This window comes from Oncorhynchus masou, unplaced genomic scaffold (assembly GCF_036934945.1).
Source record: "Oncorhynchus masou masou isolate Uvic2021 unplaced genomic scaffold, UVic_Omas_1.1 unplaced_scaffold_1350, whole genome shotgun sequence".
Lineage (NCBI taxonomy): Eukaryota > Metazoa > Chordata > Actinopteri > Salmoniformes > Salmonidae > Oncorhynchus > Oncorhynchus masou.
The window spans coordinates 147,308-166,828 of record NW_027003391.1 but is presented as its reverse complement, the minus strand read 5'-3'; the positions used below and the strand labels follow the sequence as shown (position 1 = coordinate 166,828).

The 19,521-nt window shown below is 38.8% G+C and overlaps 2 protein-coding genes across 2 annotated transcripts; both read left to right on the top strand.

Annotated features, from left to right (window-relative positions):
• Positions 1–1,929: 1,929 nt before the first annotated feature.
• Positions 1,930–10,275, top strand: LOC135530480 (gastrula zinc finger protein XlCGF17.1-like). The gene is made up of 2 exons (XM_064958798.1): positions 1,930–2,428; positions 7,342–10,275. The coding sequence occupies exons 1-2, from the start codon at positions 2,170–2,172 to the stop codon at positions 8,094–8,096; spliced, it is 1,014 nt and encodes a 337-aa protein (XP_064814870.1). The 5' UTR covers positions 1,930–2,169; the 3' UTR covers positions 8,097–10,275.
• A 5,199-nt stretch (positions 10,276–15,474) lies between these two features.
• On the top strand, positions 15,475–17,939 carry LOC135530476 (zinc finger protein 239-like). Its single transcript, XM_064958792.1, has 2 exons — positions 15,475–15,954; positions 16,598–17,939. Exons 1-2 carry the CDS (start codon positions 15,669–15,671, stop codon positions 17,296–17,298), a joined length of 987 nt encoding a protein of 328 aa, XP_064814864.1. The 5' UTR covers positions 15,475–15,668; the 3' UTR covers positions 17,299–17,939.
• Positions 17,940–19,521: the final 1,582 nt, after the last annotated feature.

The window sequence follows — 19,521 nt, the reverse complement described above, 5'->3', positions numbered from 1 at the left end:
CTAAGATTTTACCTAAGTTTTACCTAAGGTTTTAGAGCCACTCCCTTAAGTAGACAATGGTAAACGGCCTGAGTGAGCTATCTTCATTTTATGCACTAGTTAGTTTTATGTTGAGATATGTGGATCAATAGGCTGTAAGGCACATAGACTATACTAATATACTGTATGCCACAGGTCTATATAGTCCTGTATATATATATATATATACACACAGTACAAGTCAAAAGTCAAAAGTTACTCATTCAAGGGTTTTTCTTTATTTTTACTATGTTCTACATTGTAGAATGCATCATAACTATGAAATAACACATATGGAATAATGTAGGAAACAGAAAAAAGTGTTAAACAATCAAAATATATTTTAAATTCTTCAAAGTAGCCACCCTTTGCCTTGATGACAGCTTTGAACACTTTGATCGTGTTAGGATATATATATATATAATTTTTTTTTTAAATATATATATTTTTTAAATAATTTTATTTTGTCTCTATTTTATCTCTAGGACCCTCTGGGTGACAAATCGGAGCAGGATTACTAAATTATCAAAATCTAGAAAAGAGCCGTTAAATTCTACAACCACCTAAAATGAAGTGATTCCCAAACCTTCCATAACAAAGCCATCACCTACAGAGATATGAACCTGGAGAAGAGACCCCTAAGCAAGCTGGTCCTGGGGCTCTGTTCACAAACACAAACACACCCCACAGAGCCCCAGGACAGCAGCACAATTAGACCCAACCAAACCATGAGAAACAAAAAGATAATTACTTGACATATTGGAAAGAATTAACAAATAACTGAGAAAACTAGAATACTATTTGGTCCTAAACAGAGAGTACACATTGACAAAATACGTGACCACTGTAACTGACACAAAATTAAGGAAAGCATTGACTATGTACAGACTCTGAGCATAGCCTTGCTATCAAGAAAGGCCGCGAAGGCAGACCTGGTTCTCAAGAGAAGACAGGCTATGTGCACACTGCCCAAAAAATGAGTTGGAAACTGAGCTGCACTTCCTAACCTCCTGCCAAATGTATGACCATATTAGAGACACATATTTCCATCAGATTACACAGACCCACAAAGAATTTGAAAACAAATCCAATTTTGAAAAACTTGCATATCTATTGGGTGAAATACCAGTGTGCATCACAGCAGCAAGATGTGTGACCTGTTGCCACAAGAAAAGGACAACCAGTGAAGAACAAACACCATTGTAAATGCAACCTGTTTATGTTTATTTATTTTCCCTTTTGCACTTTAACTATATGCACATCATTACAACACTGAATATAGACATATGACATTTGAAATGTCTTTATTCTTTTGGAACTTTTGTGAGTGTAATTTTTAATGTTCATTTGTTATTGTTTATTTCACTTTTGTTTATTATCTACTTCACTTGCTTTGGCAATATGTTTCTCATGCCAATAAATTTAAATTGAGATGGTCAAAGAGAGAGGGAGAGAGGGTAAAATAGAGAGGGAGAGAAAAGGTCATAGAGAGAAGGAGCGAGAAATTGAAATTAAATCAAAACCAATCTTTGAAATTGTTTTATTAACTGATAATCAGAAAATAAAATTAAACATTCCCTCAACTGTGTTTTCCATTCCAGTCAGCAGAGGGCGCTGTGAGTCTTTCAGGCCAGTCTGCCAGAATGTGACGTGGTGGTGAACTGGACTCTTCTTTAAACAACAACAGCTAGTCGGTCGTCACTAGTTACCCCAGTCACAAAGTCATAATTATGGCTAAACCTCGCCCAATTCTCAATTCTACAGCTTCTATTATTAAAATCAGATGTTTAAACCTAACCTTATGTCTAAACTTAAATGAAGACAAAACAATGTAATGTTTGTTTTCATATATTGTTTTTACGATAGCCAATGTTGACATTGTGGCTATAGTAACTAGTGATAAGACAACTCGTCAGCCATGTTCTTTTATAGTTAAATGATAATGGTCAGCCACCTCGGTAGCTTGCTAGCTGAAACATCGAAGCTCTTTAGACTCGTTCATGTATATTATCCACTGTGTTTTAAACTAACTTATGTCGTCTAGCTAGTTATCCCATTTAATTTCATATTTACATTGTTGTTATTAGTCAGCTAGCTGGCTGGTTTAGTTCACTAGCCTAGATAGCTAACTGTTAGCTAGCATCTCCGACCATGAGTTCACTGAGCTGCTCTCCTCCTGCTAAAGAAGAGGAGGTCTGCTGGACGGAGAAAGAGGGTCTGTGGCTGAACGTTGTCGTGAAAGAGGAAGAGGAAGAGGAGGATGTCACAGTAACAAAAGTAGAGGATGAGGATGTTGCAGTGAAAGAAGAAGAGGACGAGAAAGAGGAGGATTCAGATTTTGGAGAGGAGGGAGAGATAACTGGTATATTGGAAGAAGAAGAAGAGGAGGAGGAGGATCTGATTAACCCCAGTAAGTAATTTACTGTCTTAAAACAGAAGCACAATGCAGTTTGTTGAACTAAAGGGCAAAGTCACACGGTAAAGGAGTCACACTATCAAATCGGCCATTTTTGTTGTTGTTGTTACAATCAGGGCCAAGTCTTGGTCTTTGGTGTCTGAAGTGATCGGACCTCGCATCCACGACAGTGCGTGTGCTTGGCCAGTGAGCGCGTTCCTGTAAGACGTAAAGCCGCAAGGAGGACGCCAGGACGCGCTCTTTGAAAGGAGGGAGTAGTGTAACGTCACAAAGACGTTGTATTGCTGCCTTTTTGGGGGGGAGGGGGGGGTTTAACTAGTCAGTTAAGAACAAGTTATTATTTACAATAACGGCCACACCCGGGCTATGTTGGGCCAATTGTGCGCCGCCCTATGGTACTCTCGATCACGGCTGGTTGTGATACAGCCTGGAATCGACATAGTGTCGTTAGGGACACCTCTAGCACACAGTGGTGCTACTCTTTCTAAGTCAAATGAAAACACTACCAGTTCGCTAAATTGCTCCTGAGTCTATTGTCATTATTACATTCACACTGTTTTCTATCACCAGGTTCTTAAATGTTGTGAAAACGGGTTCATCATATTGATCACAGCTACCTCTGTTTACAGCCTGGTCTCACAGACTAGAAGTAACATAGTAAAAATAAATTCGGGACACTTATTAAATACTGAACAAAAATATAAACGAATTTCAACGATTTTACTGAGCTACTGTTCATATAAAGTCAATTGAAATAAATTCATTAGGCCCTAATCTAGGGATTTCACTTGACTGGGCAGGCGTGCAGCCAATCAGAATACGTTTTCCCCTCACAAAATGTCTTTATTACAGACAGAAAAAGTTCAGTTTCATCAGTTGTCTGGGTGGCTGGTCTCAGACGAATGTGGAGGTCCTGGGCTGGCATGTGGTCTGTGGTTGTGAAGCCTGTTGGAAATTATACCAAATTCGCTAAAACGACGTTGGAAGCGGCTTATGGTTGAGAAATTAACATTAGATTCTCTGGCAACAGCTCTGGTGGGCATTCCTGCAGTCAGCATGCCAATTGCACGCTCCTTCAAGACTTGAGACATCTGTGGCATGTTGTTGTGTGTCAGCTGCGCATTTTATAGTTTCCTTTTAATAATGTCCTCAGGACAAGGTGCCCCTTTAGAAACATTTAGAGAATTTGGCAGTACGTCTAACCAGCTTCACAACCGCAGACCTTGTGTAACCACGCCAGACCAAGATCAACCCACATCCGTCTTCTTCACCTGTGGGATTGTCTGACAGCTGAGGAAACTTCGGGGAGGCAGGGTAGCCTAGTGGTTAGAGCGTTGGACTAGTAACCCGAAGGTTGTAAGTTCAAATCCCCAAGCTGACAAGATCTGTCATTCTGCCCTTGAACCTAGTTAAATAAAGGTAAAATGTGGGTTTGCACAACCAAAGAATTTCTGCACAAATTGTCAGAAACCATCTCTTACTTGTCTTCCTCACCTCTTGACCTGTCTGCAGTTTGGTGTCGTAACCGCAAATGGTCACCTTCAATGGCCACTGGCATGCTGGAGAGGTGTGCTCTTCATGGATGCGTTTGCTGATGTCACGTGATATAAGCTACGGACAGCAAACACATTTGCATTTTGTCGATGGCAATTTGAAGATCCTGAGGCTCGTTCATCCGCCGCCATCATGATAATGCACAGCCCCCATGTTGCAAGGATCTATACACAATTCCTGGAAGCTGGAAATGACAAAGTTCTTCCATGCCTACTTACCAGACATGCCATCCATTGAGCATGTTTGGGATGCTCTGGATTGCAGTGTATGACAGCATTTCCTAGTTACCTCCAATTTCCAGCAACTTCGCACAGCCATTGAAGATGAGTGGGGGAACATTCCACAGGCCTCAATCAACAGCCTGATCAACTCTATGCAAAGATGTGTCGTGCTGCATGAGGCAAATGGTGGTCACACCAGATACTGACTGGTTTTCTGATCCACGCCCATACTGTTTTTTCTTAAAGTGACCAACAGATGTATATCTGCATTCCCAGTTGTTAAATCCATAGATTAGGACCTAATGAATTTATTTCAATTGACAGATTTTCTTATATAAACTGTAACTCCGAAATTATTGCATGTTATATTTTTTGTTCAGTTAATACAGTATATATTATATATTTAACCAGTTATTCATATCAATGTATTTTGGTTTTCTTCTTTTTGTCATTTAGCAGATACCATGTTATTACTAAATAAATCTGGGACCATTCAACAGTCTAGATTTACCAGGTTATTACTAAATAAACTGTTCACCATCTGGGACCATTCAACAGTCTAGATTTACCAGGTTATTACTTCTAAATAAACTGTTCACCATCTGGGACCATTCAACAGTCTAGATTTACCAGGTTATTACTAAATAAACTGTTCACCATCTGGGACCATTCAACGGTCTAGATTTACCAGGTTATTACTAAATAAACTGTTCACCATCTGGGACCATTCAACAGTCTAGATTTACCAGGTTATTATTAAATAAACTATTCAGCATCTGGGACCATTCAACAGTCTTGATTTACCAGATTATTACTTCTAAATAAACTGTTCACCATCTGGGACCATTCAACAGTCTAGATTTACCAGGTTATTACTAAATAAACTGTATACCATCTGGGACCATTCAACAGTCTAGATTTACCAGGTTTGTACTTCTAACCAAAAACGCTATTTGAGGTTCTCAAAATGCTTACAGTTGTTGTTTTGATTATTGCTTGAACAGTCTATAAGATAATTGCTAGCAAAATACCTGTTTTGGATGCAGCACTTGTTAGCTTGAATGCTAAATGCTCACTGTCAGGCTGATGGAAAAGCTAGCCACAGAGCATTTTACTGGTTGTCGTTAGTATTTCTTTATGTCTAAAGCGGTTTATTTGAGACGATGGCCCAAACGTTATATTAAGCAGGTGATTCAAACAATATAATCCAAAAGTAGTATGAACTGTAAGTAACCTGTAAATGGAGGCTGTTTTTTTCTGTCAACCTATGAGAACTTCCCTGAGTTTTCCGCCACGGTGGTGAATTAGTGAATAGCGACACAGAGCTTAACGGTAGCGTCCCACCCAGCAACGGCCAGTGAAAGTGCAGGGCGCCAAATTCAAAACAACAAGAATCTCATAATTAAAATTCCTCAAGCATACAAGTATTTTACACCATTTTAAAGATTAAATTCGTTAATCCAGCCACAGTGTGTGATTTCAAAAAGGCTTTACAGCGAAAGCACCACAAACGATTGTTAGGTCACCACCAAGTCACAGAAAAACACAGCCAAATCAGAAATATAGATAAAATGAATCACTAACCTGTGATGATCTTCATCAGATGACACTCATAGGAGTTCATGTTACTCAATACATGTATGTTTTGCTCGATAAAGTGCATATTATATCCAAAAATCTTATTTTACATTGGCGTGTTATGTTCAGTATTTCCAAAACATGCGACGATTTTGCAGAGAGCCACATCAATTTACAGAAATACTCATTGCCAAGTCAAAAAAACAGTCATTTTTCCAGCCAAAGATAGAAGTCACAAAAATGTTACATGTATGTTTTGTTCGATAGTGTGCATATTTATATCCAAAAATCTCAGTTTACATTGGCGTGTTAAGTGCAGTAATGTTTTGATTCCAAAACATCCAGTGATTTTGCAGAAATACTCATAATAAACATTGATAAGAGATACAACTATTATACATGGAACCTTAGATAATATATCCCATTTAGCAGACGCTTTTGTCCAAAGCGACTTACAAGTCGGCTGGGGCCACTACTTTTACATATGGGTGGTCCCAAATCGAACCCACGACGCTTGGCGTTGCAAGCGCCATGCTCTACCGACTGAGCCACACAGATAAACTTCTACTTAATGCAACCGCTGTGTCAGATTCTTTAAAAACTTTACGGAAAAAGCAAACCATGCAATAATCTGAGTACGGAGCTCAGAGACCAAAACAGCCAAGCAGATATCTGCCATGTTGTGCAGTCAACATTAGTCAGAAATAGCATTATAAAAATTCACTTACCTTTGATGATCTTCATCAGAATGCACTCCCAGGAATCCCAGTTCCACAATAAATGTTTGATTTGTTTGATAAAGTTCATAATTTATGTCCAAATACCCCCTTTTGTTAGGGCGTTTGGGAAACAAATCCAAACGAGCAGACAAAAAATTCCGTTACAGTCCGTAGAAACATGTCAAACGATGTATAGAATCAATCAATCTTTAGGATGTTTTTAACATACATCTTCAATAATGTTCCAAACAGAGAATTCCTTTGTCTGTAGAAAAGCAATGGAACGTGAGGTAACTCTCACATGACCGCACGTCATGAGCCCAAGGCACTCTGCCAGACACCTGACTCATTCCCCTCTCATTCAGCCCCCTTCACAGTAGAAGCCTCAAACAAGGTTCTAAAGACTGTTGACATCTAGTGGAAGCCTTAGGAAGTGCAAGATGACCAATATCCCACTATCATCAATAGGGGCTGAGTTGGAAAAACTACAAGCCTCAGATTTTCTACTTCCTGGTTGGATTTTTCTCAGGTTTTCACCTGCCATATGAGTTATGTTATACTCACAGACATCTTTCAAACAGTTTTAGTTACTTCAGTGTTTTCTATCCAAATATACTATTTATATGCATATTCTAGCTTTTATGGCTGAGTAGCAGGCAGTTTACTCTGGGCACCTTATTCTTCCAAGCTACTCAATACTGCCTCCCATGTCACCAAGAAGTTAAAGTGAGTTTCCTTGAGTAGCACTCCCGATCTTGCTCTAATAATCTGTGGTAATATTCAGAATACATTGTGAAAAAAATACAATCTAGCCTATTTTTTTTGCTCCACGCAGAAGCTGACGAGGCAGAGAAGAGTCTCTCCACATCAGAACACCTCAAGAAACACCAACGGAAACCTACAGGGAAGAAACTTCATCACTGCTCTGGCTGTGGGAAGAGTTATTCAAGATCAGATTCACTAAAAGTACACCAGAGAATTCACACTGGAGAGACATCTCACTGCTGCTCTGACTGTGGGAAGAGGTTTACCTCTTCAGCAGACCTCAAAAGACATCAGAGAATCCATACAGGAGAGAAACCTTATAGCTGTGATCAATGTGGAAAGAGTTTTAATGTTCCAAGCAGCCTGAAAACACACCAGAGAACACACACAGGGGAGAAACCTTATAGCTGCGCTGACTGTGGGAAGAGTTTCTCAAAATTATATACACTACAATCACACCAGAGAATTCACACTGGAGAGAAACTTTATAGCTGCTCTGACTGTGGGAAGAGTTTTTCAAAATTATATACATTACAATTACACCAGAGAATTCACACAGGAGAGAAACTTTTTAGCTGTGATCAATGTGGGAAAAGGTTTACTCACTCAAGCTGCCTGAAGGTACATCAGAGAACACACACAGGAGAGAAACCTTATAGCTGTGATCAGTGTGAGAAGAAATTTGTTACATCTAGCAGTCTGACTATACACCGGAGATCTCACACAGGAGAGAAGCCTTATAGCTGTGATCAATGTGTGAAACGGTTTACTTCATCTAGCCATCTGACTATTCACCAGCGGACACACAAGAGAGAAACCTCATAGCTGTAATCAATATGGGAAGAGTTTTAGCCAAACATCCTGATATTACACCAGAGAACACACACAGGAGAGAATTCTTATAGCTGTGATCAATGTGGAAAGAGATATGCTGGTAAAATTTTGAAAATACATACATGAAGTTGTTTCATGATATCAATAAAATGTCACAATGTAGAATGTTATTAACATTGTAGTAGGAGTATTTTAATGATGTCACTATGTAGAATGTTTTAACATTGAAGTAGGAGTATTTTAATGATGTCACAATGTAGAATCGTAAACGTTTGACCCCCTGTTCTATTGATTTCAGCGTGATATAGATATTAGCCTCGGGATGAATCCAGGCCTCATCAGGGGAAGTAATGAGTACTATTTATTTGATTAACAAAAAAGTGATTAACAAGAAAAAAGTTGTTACACTTGGCGCCTCATTTGAATGAGAATGCAGCACTTCAAAATGTAGCTAGCTGTTTTCTACAAATTGTCCTAACCAGTGATGTACACATTATTCCCATATTCTGTGGGGTGTTTGAGCTGTTCGTTTTAACAGGATGTGCAACCTCTTCTCCCCCTCTCGTGCAATTTATTTCCAAATGATATCGATATGAGTGATGATGAATAAGTGTTGCATTTCTCTTCATTTTGGGGACCCCTAAATTTAATGCATCAGTCCCAAATGTAGCTGACTGTTTTCTGCAGGTTGTCCTCTAACCAGTGAGGTAAAATATATCTCCCATTTCCATTTTTAGTTGCGTTAGTTTCAACAGCACATACAACCTGATTTCCCCCTAACAGATGTATTGCCAGTTGTCAAAACAACAGCGTAATTAATATACTTACTACTAACTAACTTACGGGCGGCAGCCTAGTGGTTAGAGCGTTGGACTAGTAACCAAAAGGTTGCAAGTTCGAATCCCGAGCTGACAAGGTACAAATCTGTCGTTCTGTCCCTGAACAGGCAGTTAATCCACTGTTCCTAGGCCGTCATTGAAAATAAGAATTTGTTCTTAACTGACTTACCTAGTAAAATAAAAATAATAAATTACTGACTTTATTTCCCCATGGGGAAATTTACACATTTAAAGTGGCGTTTAAATACAAAACAAGACAATACAACTTTCATAACAATAATAAGAAATACAACTTTCTTTTTTTTAAAGAAGAAAAGACTAGCGTGCTGGCCTTACAGGGTCAATGGGAACATTCACCCGAGCTATTTAGGAGGGATATCACACCTGGCATGAATGATTGTCTCGTTCTGTTTTTTTCTGCTGAGGCCCAATACCTGCGCCCAGAGGGAAGTAATTCAAAGTCTTGGGGGTGGCTTGGGTCTAAAATGATGATATGATATGATTACTACTGTGGAACATGTTTGTGTAGATAGTACATTTTATGTTAAACTTTTCAATATCACAAACTGTTTCTACATATTGGTTATTGATTTGAACAAGTTATAACTCTTCTGATTTGGGCTCCTCCAAAATAGCAACAAAAAAAATGTAAGATTTTTTTTTTATTTTATTCGGATGATGTCTTATTATTATTTATTTTTTTAAGTGAAAGTTTAAAATAGAAAAAAAGTGCATTATTGTCAATACATATTAAAAGGGGTGTGTGTTCGGTTTGATATTTCAAAATATTTACAATTCATGTAACATTTAGTCATCAGAATTATTTGACAATTTTTTGGTACAATTATATTGTTTACTAACTTATATTTCTGGTTGGTATTACATCCTATTCTAACTATTTTAATCAATGGCTTTTCCTTAGAATGATCATTAGTCTTTCATTTTTTTTGTTATTCTTTAGTTTTTTTATCCTCGTATGTTGTGTAATAAATATTAATTTAATTTTAGTTTTTTTTTCCTATGAAGCAAAATTTCTGAAATGTGAAATGTTATATAAATAAAGCTTGATTTTATTTGAACTTATTGCAAAAACAAATGAACCCAATGTCTGACCAATCAACACTCTTGCAAAACCAACGAAAAAATATGTGCTTGAGGCGTCACTACAGACACCCTGGTTCGAATCTAGGCTGTATCACAACAGGCCGTGATAGTGAGTCCCATAAGGCGGCGCACAATGGGCCCAGAGTCGTCCAGGTTTGGCCGTTTTTGGCAATCTTTGTAAATTATAATTTGTTCTTAACTGACTTGCCTAGTTCAATAAAGGTTCAATTGAATAAACGAAATGAAAAATAGTATCAATTCAGTATATCTTACACTATGTCAAAATAGTGCATACTGTTTAAATTTTATCACTTTTCAACCAATCCAGTACATGTTTGTTGAAAATTTAGAAATTGTAGTGTAATATACACTGCTCAAAAAAATAAAGGGAACACTTAAACAACACAATGTAACTCCAAGTCAATCACACTTCTGTGAAATCAAACTGTCCACTTAGGAAGCAACACTGATTGACAAATTTCACATGCTGTTGTGCAAATGGAATAGACAACAGGTGGAAATTATAGGCAATTAGCAAGACACCCCCAATAAAGGAGTGGTTCTGCAGGTGGTGACCACAGGCCACTTCTCAGTTCCTATGCTTCCTGGCTGATGTTTTGGTCACTTTTGAATGCTGGCGGTGCTTTCACTCTAGTGGTAGCATGAGACGGAGTCTACAACCCACACAAGTGGCTCAGGTAGTGCAGCTCATCCAGGATGGCACATCAATGCGAGCTGTGGCAAGAAGGTTTGCTGTGTCTGTCAGCGTAGTGTCCAGAGCATGGAGGTGCTACCAGGAGACAGGCCAGTACATAAGGAGACGTGGAGGAGGCCGTAGGAGGGCAACAACCCAGCAGCAGGACCACTACCTCCGCCTTTGTGCAAGGAGGAGCAAGAGGAGCACTGCCAGAGCCCTGCAAAATGACCTCCAGTAGGACACAAATGTGCATGTGTCTGCTCAAATGGTCAGAAACAGACTCCATGAGGGCCCGACGTCCACAGGTGGGGTTGTGCTTACAGCCCAACACCGTACAGGACGTTTGGCATTTGCCAGAGAACACCAAGATTGGCAAATTCGCCATTGGCGCCCTGTGCTGGGTTCCTCCTAATGCAAGACAATGCTAGACCTCATGTGGCTGGAGTGTGTCAGCAGTTCCTGCAAGAGAAAGGCATTGATGCTATGGACTGGCCCGCCCGTTCCCCAGACCTGAATCCAATTGAGCACATCTGGGACATCATGTCTCGCTCCATCCACCAACGCCACGTTGCAACACAGACTGTCCAGGAGTTGGCGGATGCTTTAGTCCAGGTCTGGGAGGAGATCCCTCAGGAGACCATCCGCCACCTCATCAGGAGTATGCCCAGGAGTTGTAGGGAGGTCATACAGGCACGTGGAGGCCACCCACACTACTGAGCCTCATTTTGACTTGTTTTAAGGACATTACATCAAAGTTGGATCAGCCTCTAGTGTGGTTTTCCACTTTAATTTTGAGTGTCACTCCAAATCCAGACCTCCATGGGTTGATAAATTTGATTTCCATTGATAATTTTTGTGTGATTTTGTTGTCAGCACATTCAACTATGTAAAGAAAAAAGTATTTCAGAATATTTCATTCATTCAGATCTAGGATGTGTTATGTTAGTGTTCCCTTTATTTTTTTGAGCAGTGTACAAATCCCCATCAACTGGATGAGTCACCATTAAGTTTGGAAATGATCCAACCATTATGTAGGTTGGTAGAAATGATCCAACCATTATGTAGGTTGGTAGAAATAATCCAACCATTATGTAGGTTGGTAGAAATGATCCAACCATTATGTAGGTTGGTAGAAATGATCCAACCATTATGTAGGTTGGTAGAAATGATCCAACCATTATGTAGGTTGGTAGAAATGATCCAACCATTATGTAGGTTGGTAGAAATGATCCAACCATTATGTAGGTTAGTGGAAATGATCCAACCATTATGTAGGTTGGTGGAAATGATCCAACCATTATGTAGGTTGGTGGAAATGATCCAACCATTATGTAGGTTGGTAGAAATGATCCAACCATTATGTAGGTTGGTGGAAATGATCCAACCATTATGTAGGTTGGTGGAAATGATCCAACCATTATGTAGGTTGGTGGAAATGATCCAACCATTATGTAGGTTGGTGGAAATGATCCAACCATTATGTAGGTTGGTAGAAATGATCCAACCATTATGTAGGTTGGTAGAAATGATCCAACCATTATGTAGGTTGGTAGAAATGATCCAACCATTATGTAGGTTAGTGGAAATGATCCAACCATTATGTAGGTTGGTGGAAATGATCCAACCATTATGTAGGTTGGTAGAAATGATCCAACCATTATGTAGGTTGGTGGAAATGATCCAACCATTATGTAGGTTGGTAGAAATGATCCAACCATTATGTAGGTTGGTGGAAATGATCCAACCATTATGTAGGTTGGTGGAAATCCCCATCGACTGAGGATGACGGGGTCTCCATTTTGCAGTGTAATAATGATGTTGAATAATAATAAACTACAATCATCAATCTGACTCCATTACCATGTGAACGCTATAGTGTCCGTAATAGAATCCAGTAGGTATAGCCAAGGTTGTGAGCCTATCGTCACCACTCAGAATACTATAAGATGCAAGTGTCTAGGTTTACCATTATGCAACTATTATTGAGGCTGAGGAACAAGGAGCTAATATTGATGTCTTAGCATTAAATGATTGAGTTAACCTTAGCTCAGAGATGCACCGTTAGAGAGCATTTGGAAAGTATTCAGACCTCTTGAAATATCATAAATATAATAAATAAATATATACATAAATATAATTTTCTGTATATAGCCTTCACATTGACTCTGTACCGGTACCCCCTGTATATAGCCTCCACATTGACTCTGTACTGGTACCCCTGTATATAGCCTCCACATTGACTCTGTACCGGTACCCCCTGTATATAGCCTCCACATTGACTCTGTACCGGTACCCCCTGTATATAGCCTCGCAACTGTTATTCTACTGCTGTTGTTTATTTTTTTTCTCTTCTTAACACGTTAACATTGTTGGTTAAGGGCTTGTAAGTAAGCATTTCACTGTAAGGTCTACTACACCTGTTGTATTCAGCATTTCACTGTGAGGTCTACTACACCTGTTGTATTCAGCATTTCACTGTGAGGTCTACTACACCTGTTGTATTCAGCATTTCACTGTAAGGTCTACTACACCTGTTGTATTCGGCTCATGTGACAAATAAACATTTATTTGATTTGATATAAGATGCAAGTTTCTAGGTTTACCATTATGCAACTATTATTAATCCTGAGGAACAAGGAGCTAATATTGATGTCTTGGCATTAAATGATTGAGTAGCTCAGAGATGCACAGTTAGAGACTGAGAATATGTTCTAATATGTGTCCAGTGCGTTCAATACCCCATAATGACATCACAATACCCCATAATGACATCACAATACCCCAGAATGACATCACAATACCCCATAATGACATCACGTTCTTATATGTGCTACTTTTTGGAAAATGAATACTGAAAGTTTTCAGACCCCTTGACTTTTTCCACTTTTTGTTGTTACAGACTTATTCTAAAATGTATTAAAACATTTTTTTTAAATCCTCATCAATCTACACACAATACCCCATAATGACAAAGCAAAAACAGATTTGTAGCTCGTTTTGCAAATTTATATTTAAAAAAAAACATGTTTTAAACTTTACCACATTTACATACAGTACCTGTCAAAGGTTTGGACACGCACTAATTCCAGGGTTTTTCTTTATTTAGACTATTTTCTACATTGTAGAATAATAGTAATAGTGAAGACATCAAAACTATGAAATAACACATGGAATTATGTAGTAACGAAAAAGTGTTAAACAAATCTAAATATATGATTCACTGACTGAGAGCGAGCTAATGAGACACAAATTGATATTTATAGTAGCTAGCTAGGCTATATATCAAGATAATTATTATTGCATGCTGAATATTTTCAGTGCACTCTAAAACATTTACTTATCTAATTTCATTCTTTGGGCCCTAGATATATCTGTTTCTCTTCATCAGATAACAGCTCACGTTTTCACAAGAGGCTGTGGTTCCATCGTAGATAAAAGCAGGCCATTGGCTGCCTACATCACCAGGGGTCTGTACGGGACTTCTGATTGGTTCCAAGTTTAGGACTTCGGCAAATTTGCCTGAGCAGACAGACAAGTGTTAAAAACAAAAAAAATTATGAGAAGATGTGCAAGAATTGCAGGTGCCAACAAATGTTATAGTCATCGTAACAATATTTCACTGTCCGGTACAAAAAAAAATCAGGATCCTCTCTCGACTGGGACCGATTGACACTCTTTCAGCTTCGGCCCACCACCTAATTTTTTATTTTACCTTTATTTAACCAGGCAAGTCAGTTATTAAGAACAAATTCTTATTTTCAATGACGGCCTAGGAACAGTGGGTTAACTGCCTGTTCAGGGGCAGAACGACAGATTTGTACCTTGTCAGCTCGGGGGTTGCAGTACAACGCTCTAACCTCTAGGCTATCCTGCCGCCCCAATAATAATACAACTACAGAACAATGAGCCAGATGTTTCACCTATAAATGTGAGGCATCCGGTTGACGGTTTTCACTCACAAACAAATGTGGTGATGAGAGGAAGCCCAGTGGTAGAAGATAGAGCAAGATGGATTTGGGCCGACATTCTGCTAATTTCTCATCGATGAAACGTTTGATCTCAATACAGTTTTCTGTTTCATAGCTATAATCTGTAACAAACAGAGTGGACTACGTTTTGAAGACATGACGTTTTGCCAATGTTTCAAAGTAATTGCATTGTTTAGAAGGAGTGCAAGGGAGTATTAGGGGAGTAATAAGTTATTTCACACCGGTAAACTTCACAGAGTAGGCGTTCCCCAAAGGAAATATGCAAATAAATATTAGAATGCGCCAATAGGATCTCTTGCTCGTCCTTGGCTCCGCCCACTGTGATTCATTTGCTCCCATTGGAAACGACAGGTTCTGGTCCATCTTGGGTTAGTTATAAAGTTTAATCTTTGCCCACACAGTCCGTGAAGAGCATGATGTGTTGCTGACGTCAGCCACCGAGCTAGTATAAGACCTACATATTATATTATTATATATATTATAGGTAACCAGATCGTGACTACAACTAAGTTATTAAGTATTTAACCACAGTGTTGTTACATTGGTGAGTAAAAACTCGTGCTTCCTACCGTTTAACATGTTGTCTGAAAATATAATAGATACATTTTACTCAACTGCGTTACCCTCTCCAGTCAGCAGATGGCGGTCTGGGAATTTAAGGTGATGCTGCTGGTGTGACGTATAATGTAGTGGACGGAACGCTTCATTCAACAGCAGCAACAGTTAGTCAGACACCTCGGTAGCTTGCTAGACAAGATAGACGAACCAATAAAGCTCTTTAGACGCTTTCGTAGAGCCATTGTGTTTTATACCCACTTCTGTCGTCTACTAAGTTATCCGATTTAATTTAATATTTACGGTGTTGTTATTGGTCATCTAGTTAAGTTTTATTAAGTTAAGTTAGCATTAGCCTAGCTAGCTATCATCTCCGACCATGAGTTCACTAAGCTCCTCTCCTCCCGTTAAAGAAGATGAGGTCTCCTGGACGGAGAAAGAGGCTCTGGTGAAAGAGGAGGCTGTTACAATAGAAAAACAAGTAGAGGGTGAGGCTGTTACCGTGAAAGAAGAAGAGAAAGACGTTTCAGTGAAACAAGAGGAAGATGCGTTCAGAGTGAAAGAGGAGGAGGATGAGATGACTGTTACATCGAAAAAGGAGGAGGAAGAAGAGGAGGGAACTGGATTTCTGGGCCCGGTTTCCCAAAGGCAACTTAAGGAACTTGGTGAGATAAATACTGTTAATGGTTTGCCTAATGAGGGAACCTGGTGAGGTAAATATTGTTAATGGTTTGCCTAATGGGGGAACCTGGTGAGATAAATACTGTTAATGGTTTGCCTAATGAGGGAACCTGGTGAGGTAAATATTGTTAATGGTTTGCCTAATGGGGGAACCTGGTGAGATAAATACTGTTCATGGTTTGCCTAATGGGGGAACCTGGTGAGGTAAATACTGTTAATGGTTTGGGGGAACCTGGTGAGATAAATACTGTTAATGATGGTGAAAGTATTCCCTTTCTAAATAATAAAAGACCAAAAGTAATCTGACACACTGCTTAGGGTTTCAGCAACTGTAATCATGTATTTATAGCCTGGAATCATCCACTATACTACTGTGGAAACAATAATACAAAACATGTCTATTGTTGCTCACTTGACTGTCTGTTTAAGATAATTGTCAAATAAGTTTGTAAAAGCACTTAAACATTCATTAAGGATGTAAATTGTTGTACGACATCATGGGGATCACCTTTTAGCTAAAATAAACAGTGGATTTCTGCTGTTGAGGGCCTTCTACAACAGCATCACCTTTCAGCTAAAATAAACAGTGGCCTTTTAACCATCTGTCTGACTTTGTTGTTCTCACAGGAGAGAGACAAGATAAACGTGGATCCTCTGGGGAGCCTCAACAACATCATGAGGCAGAGAAAAGTCTCTCCACATCAGAACACCTCAAGAAACACCAGCAGAAACCCACAGGGAAGAAATCTCACCGCTGCTCTGTCTGTGGGAAGAGTTACTCAAGATCAGATTCACTGAAGGCACACCAGAGAATTCACACAGGGAAGAAGTCTCACCACTGCTCTGACTGTGGGAAGACTTACTCAAGATCAGATTCACTAAAAGTACACCAGAAAAAACACATTGGAGAGAAACCTCACTGCTGCTCTAATTGTGGGAAGAGTTGCACCTCTTTAGCAACCCTAAAAATACACCAGAGAATCCATAGAAGAGAAAAACCTTATAGTTGCTCTGATTGTGGGAAGTGTTTTGTTTTGTCAGGACATTTAAAATCACACCAGAGAACACACACAGGACATAAACCTTATAGTTGTCATCTATGTGGGAGGAGTTTTAGGCACTTAAGCAGCCTGATAGTACACCAGAGAATACACACAGGAGAGAAACCTTACCAATGCTCTGTCTGTGGAAAGAGTTTTGTTTCGTCAGGACTTTTAAAATCACACCAGAGAACACATACAGGAGAGAAACCTCATAGCTGTGATCAATGTGACAAGAGATACTCTGATAAAAGATCTCTGGTTAAACATCAGACAATTCATACATGAAGGAGTTGTTCAATGTGAGAAGAGTTTTACTGAATCTAGAGAGCTGACTTTGCACCAGAGAAAACACACGGGAAATACATTTTAACACTAGCTCTGACTGTGGGAAGAGTTTTGTTTAATCAGGACTTTTTAAAACCACACCAGAGAACCCACACAGGAGAGAAACATCATAGCTGTGATCAATGTGACAAGAGATACGTTATATCAATGAAACAAATGTCACAATGCAATAGGAGTAGGGTAATGATGTCATAATGAAGAAACCCTAAATGTTTGCCCTGTTCTATTGATTTCAGCTATGGATTGAAATGAAAGATGAACTATTAAAAATATTTAGTTTTCTCCGTTGTAGTTGAAAATATTTAGTTTTTTTTTCAATGACTCGAAAACAACTTAATTTCAACGTACTTGCAGCCTATACACATGGACGAAGTATAATAAATTGGTCTATAATCAATTTTATTGACAATCCTACATCACTCCCGTATTTCTTGACAACATTCAAGTGCTAATTGTCTTTATTCCACTACTGAAGAAGCATGACTCAAATCACCTCATATTTCAAACATTCAGCCTGACAAAAGATACATGTTTTATTATTCCATGCCTCACCATTAAGTGAATTATTGTCAATACATATTATCAAATGGGTGTACATTTGGTTTTGATATTTCGTAATATTAGCATTTTTGTAACACTTAGTTGCGTAAATAATTATGATTAATAACTGAGTTTTTATTGGTACAAATATATTGTTTACTAACAATGTAGTAAAACTAGCTTATATTTCTGGTTGGGTATTACATCCTATTCTTACTATTTTAATCAATGTCTTTTCCTTAGAATGATCATTAGTCTTTCTGTTTTTATTGTTATTCTTTATTTATCCTTATGATTGTTGTGTAGTAAAAAACCACTAGGGTAGCCTAGTGGTTAGAGTGTTGGACTAGTAACCGAAAGGTTGCAAGTTCGAATCCCGAGCTGACAAGGTACAAATCTGTCGTTCTGCCAATGAACAGGCAGTTAACCCACTGTTCCTAGGCAGTCATTGAAAATAAGAATTTGTTCTTAACTGACTTGCCTGGTTAAATAAAAAATAAAATTCCAATAAATTCCAATTTATTGTTCATTAGTCTTTCAGTTTTTATTGTAATTTTTTTCCTGTTTGTTGGAAATTTTTTATATTTTTATTGTCATCGTTTTTATTCATTGTTTTTCCTCTGAAGCCCATTGTGTTGTCCATGTCTGAAATGTGCTGTACAAATAAAGCTTGGTTTGATTTGAATATATTACAAAACAAATTAACCCAATTTCCGACTTTAACCAATCCAGTGCATTTTTTGTTGAAAAAATGTTGAGATCAACAATACGTCAAAGGATTCAACTCCTGAAAACTGAAACAAACAAATGGATCAAACAGATCAATCCCACTTTTCCAGCCTGCTGAAGGCGTGGTGGAGAGGTAAACAACACCCCGGCTCTACCAGGGGCTTGAGGTGGTCTCCCACAGCTCTGCTTATGTCATGTTCTGTGGCCTTGCCGTTCCATTTCTTGACTGCCCCTGCAACACAGAAACACATTTAGTCATATTATATAAAACAGTCAAAGTAATGGATATGGAGCATCTATGGCCTCAGTTACACCTGGCACCTAAATGTGACTTCTGATCATTCCAAGCCGCATTAGGTCTGGATGCACAAAAATCACGATGTGCTGCATTAGGTTTAGATCTGCCAGGGTGGGCATTGTGTTTGGAATTTCCAGAGTATCTGTGACCAACAATTGCATATCTGTATTCCCAAGGGGACATAAATATTTACCATCTAGACCGTGTGTGACCTCTCACCTCTCTGGCTGTAGATGTGTTCTTCCTAACCAGTCCCTCAACAGCTCTCTGACTGAGCTCCACCCTCACTGGGTCTTCAGAGGAGAGGAAGGCTGAGGAGGGATGGAAGGATGAATGGATCAATCAGTCAACAAGTCAGTAATATAAAGAGAGTGTTGATCATCTTAACTAAATGTCCATCTCCCACCCATGGAGAGACCTTTATACTGTATCCAGGGTTGGGTAGGTTACTTTCTAAATGTAATCTGTTAGTTACTTGTTACCTGTCTAAAAGTGTCATCAGTAACATAACTGTTGGATTCCCCAAACTCACTAATGTAATCGGATTACTTTTAGATTCCTTTCTCCTCAAGAGGTTCAACTTAGTAACACAGTCA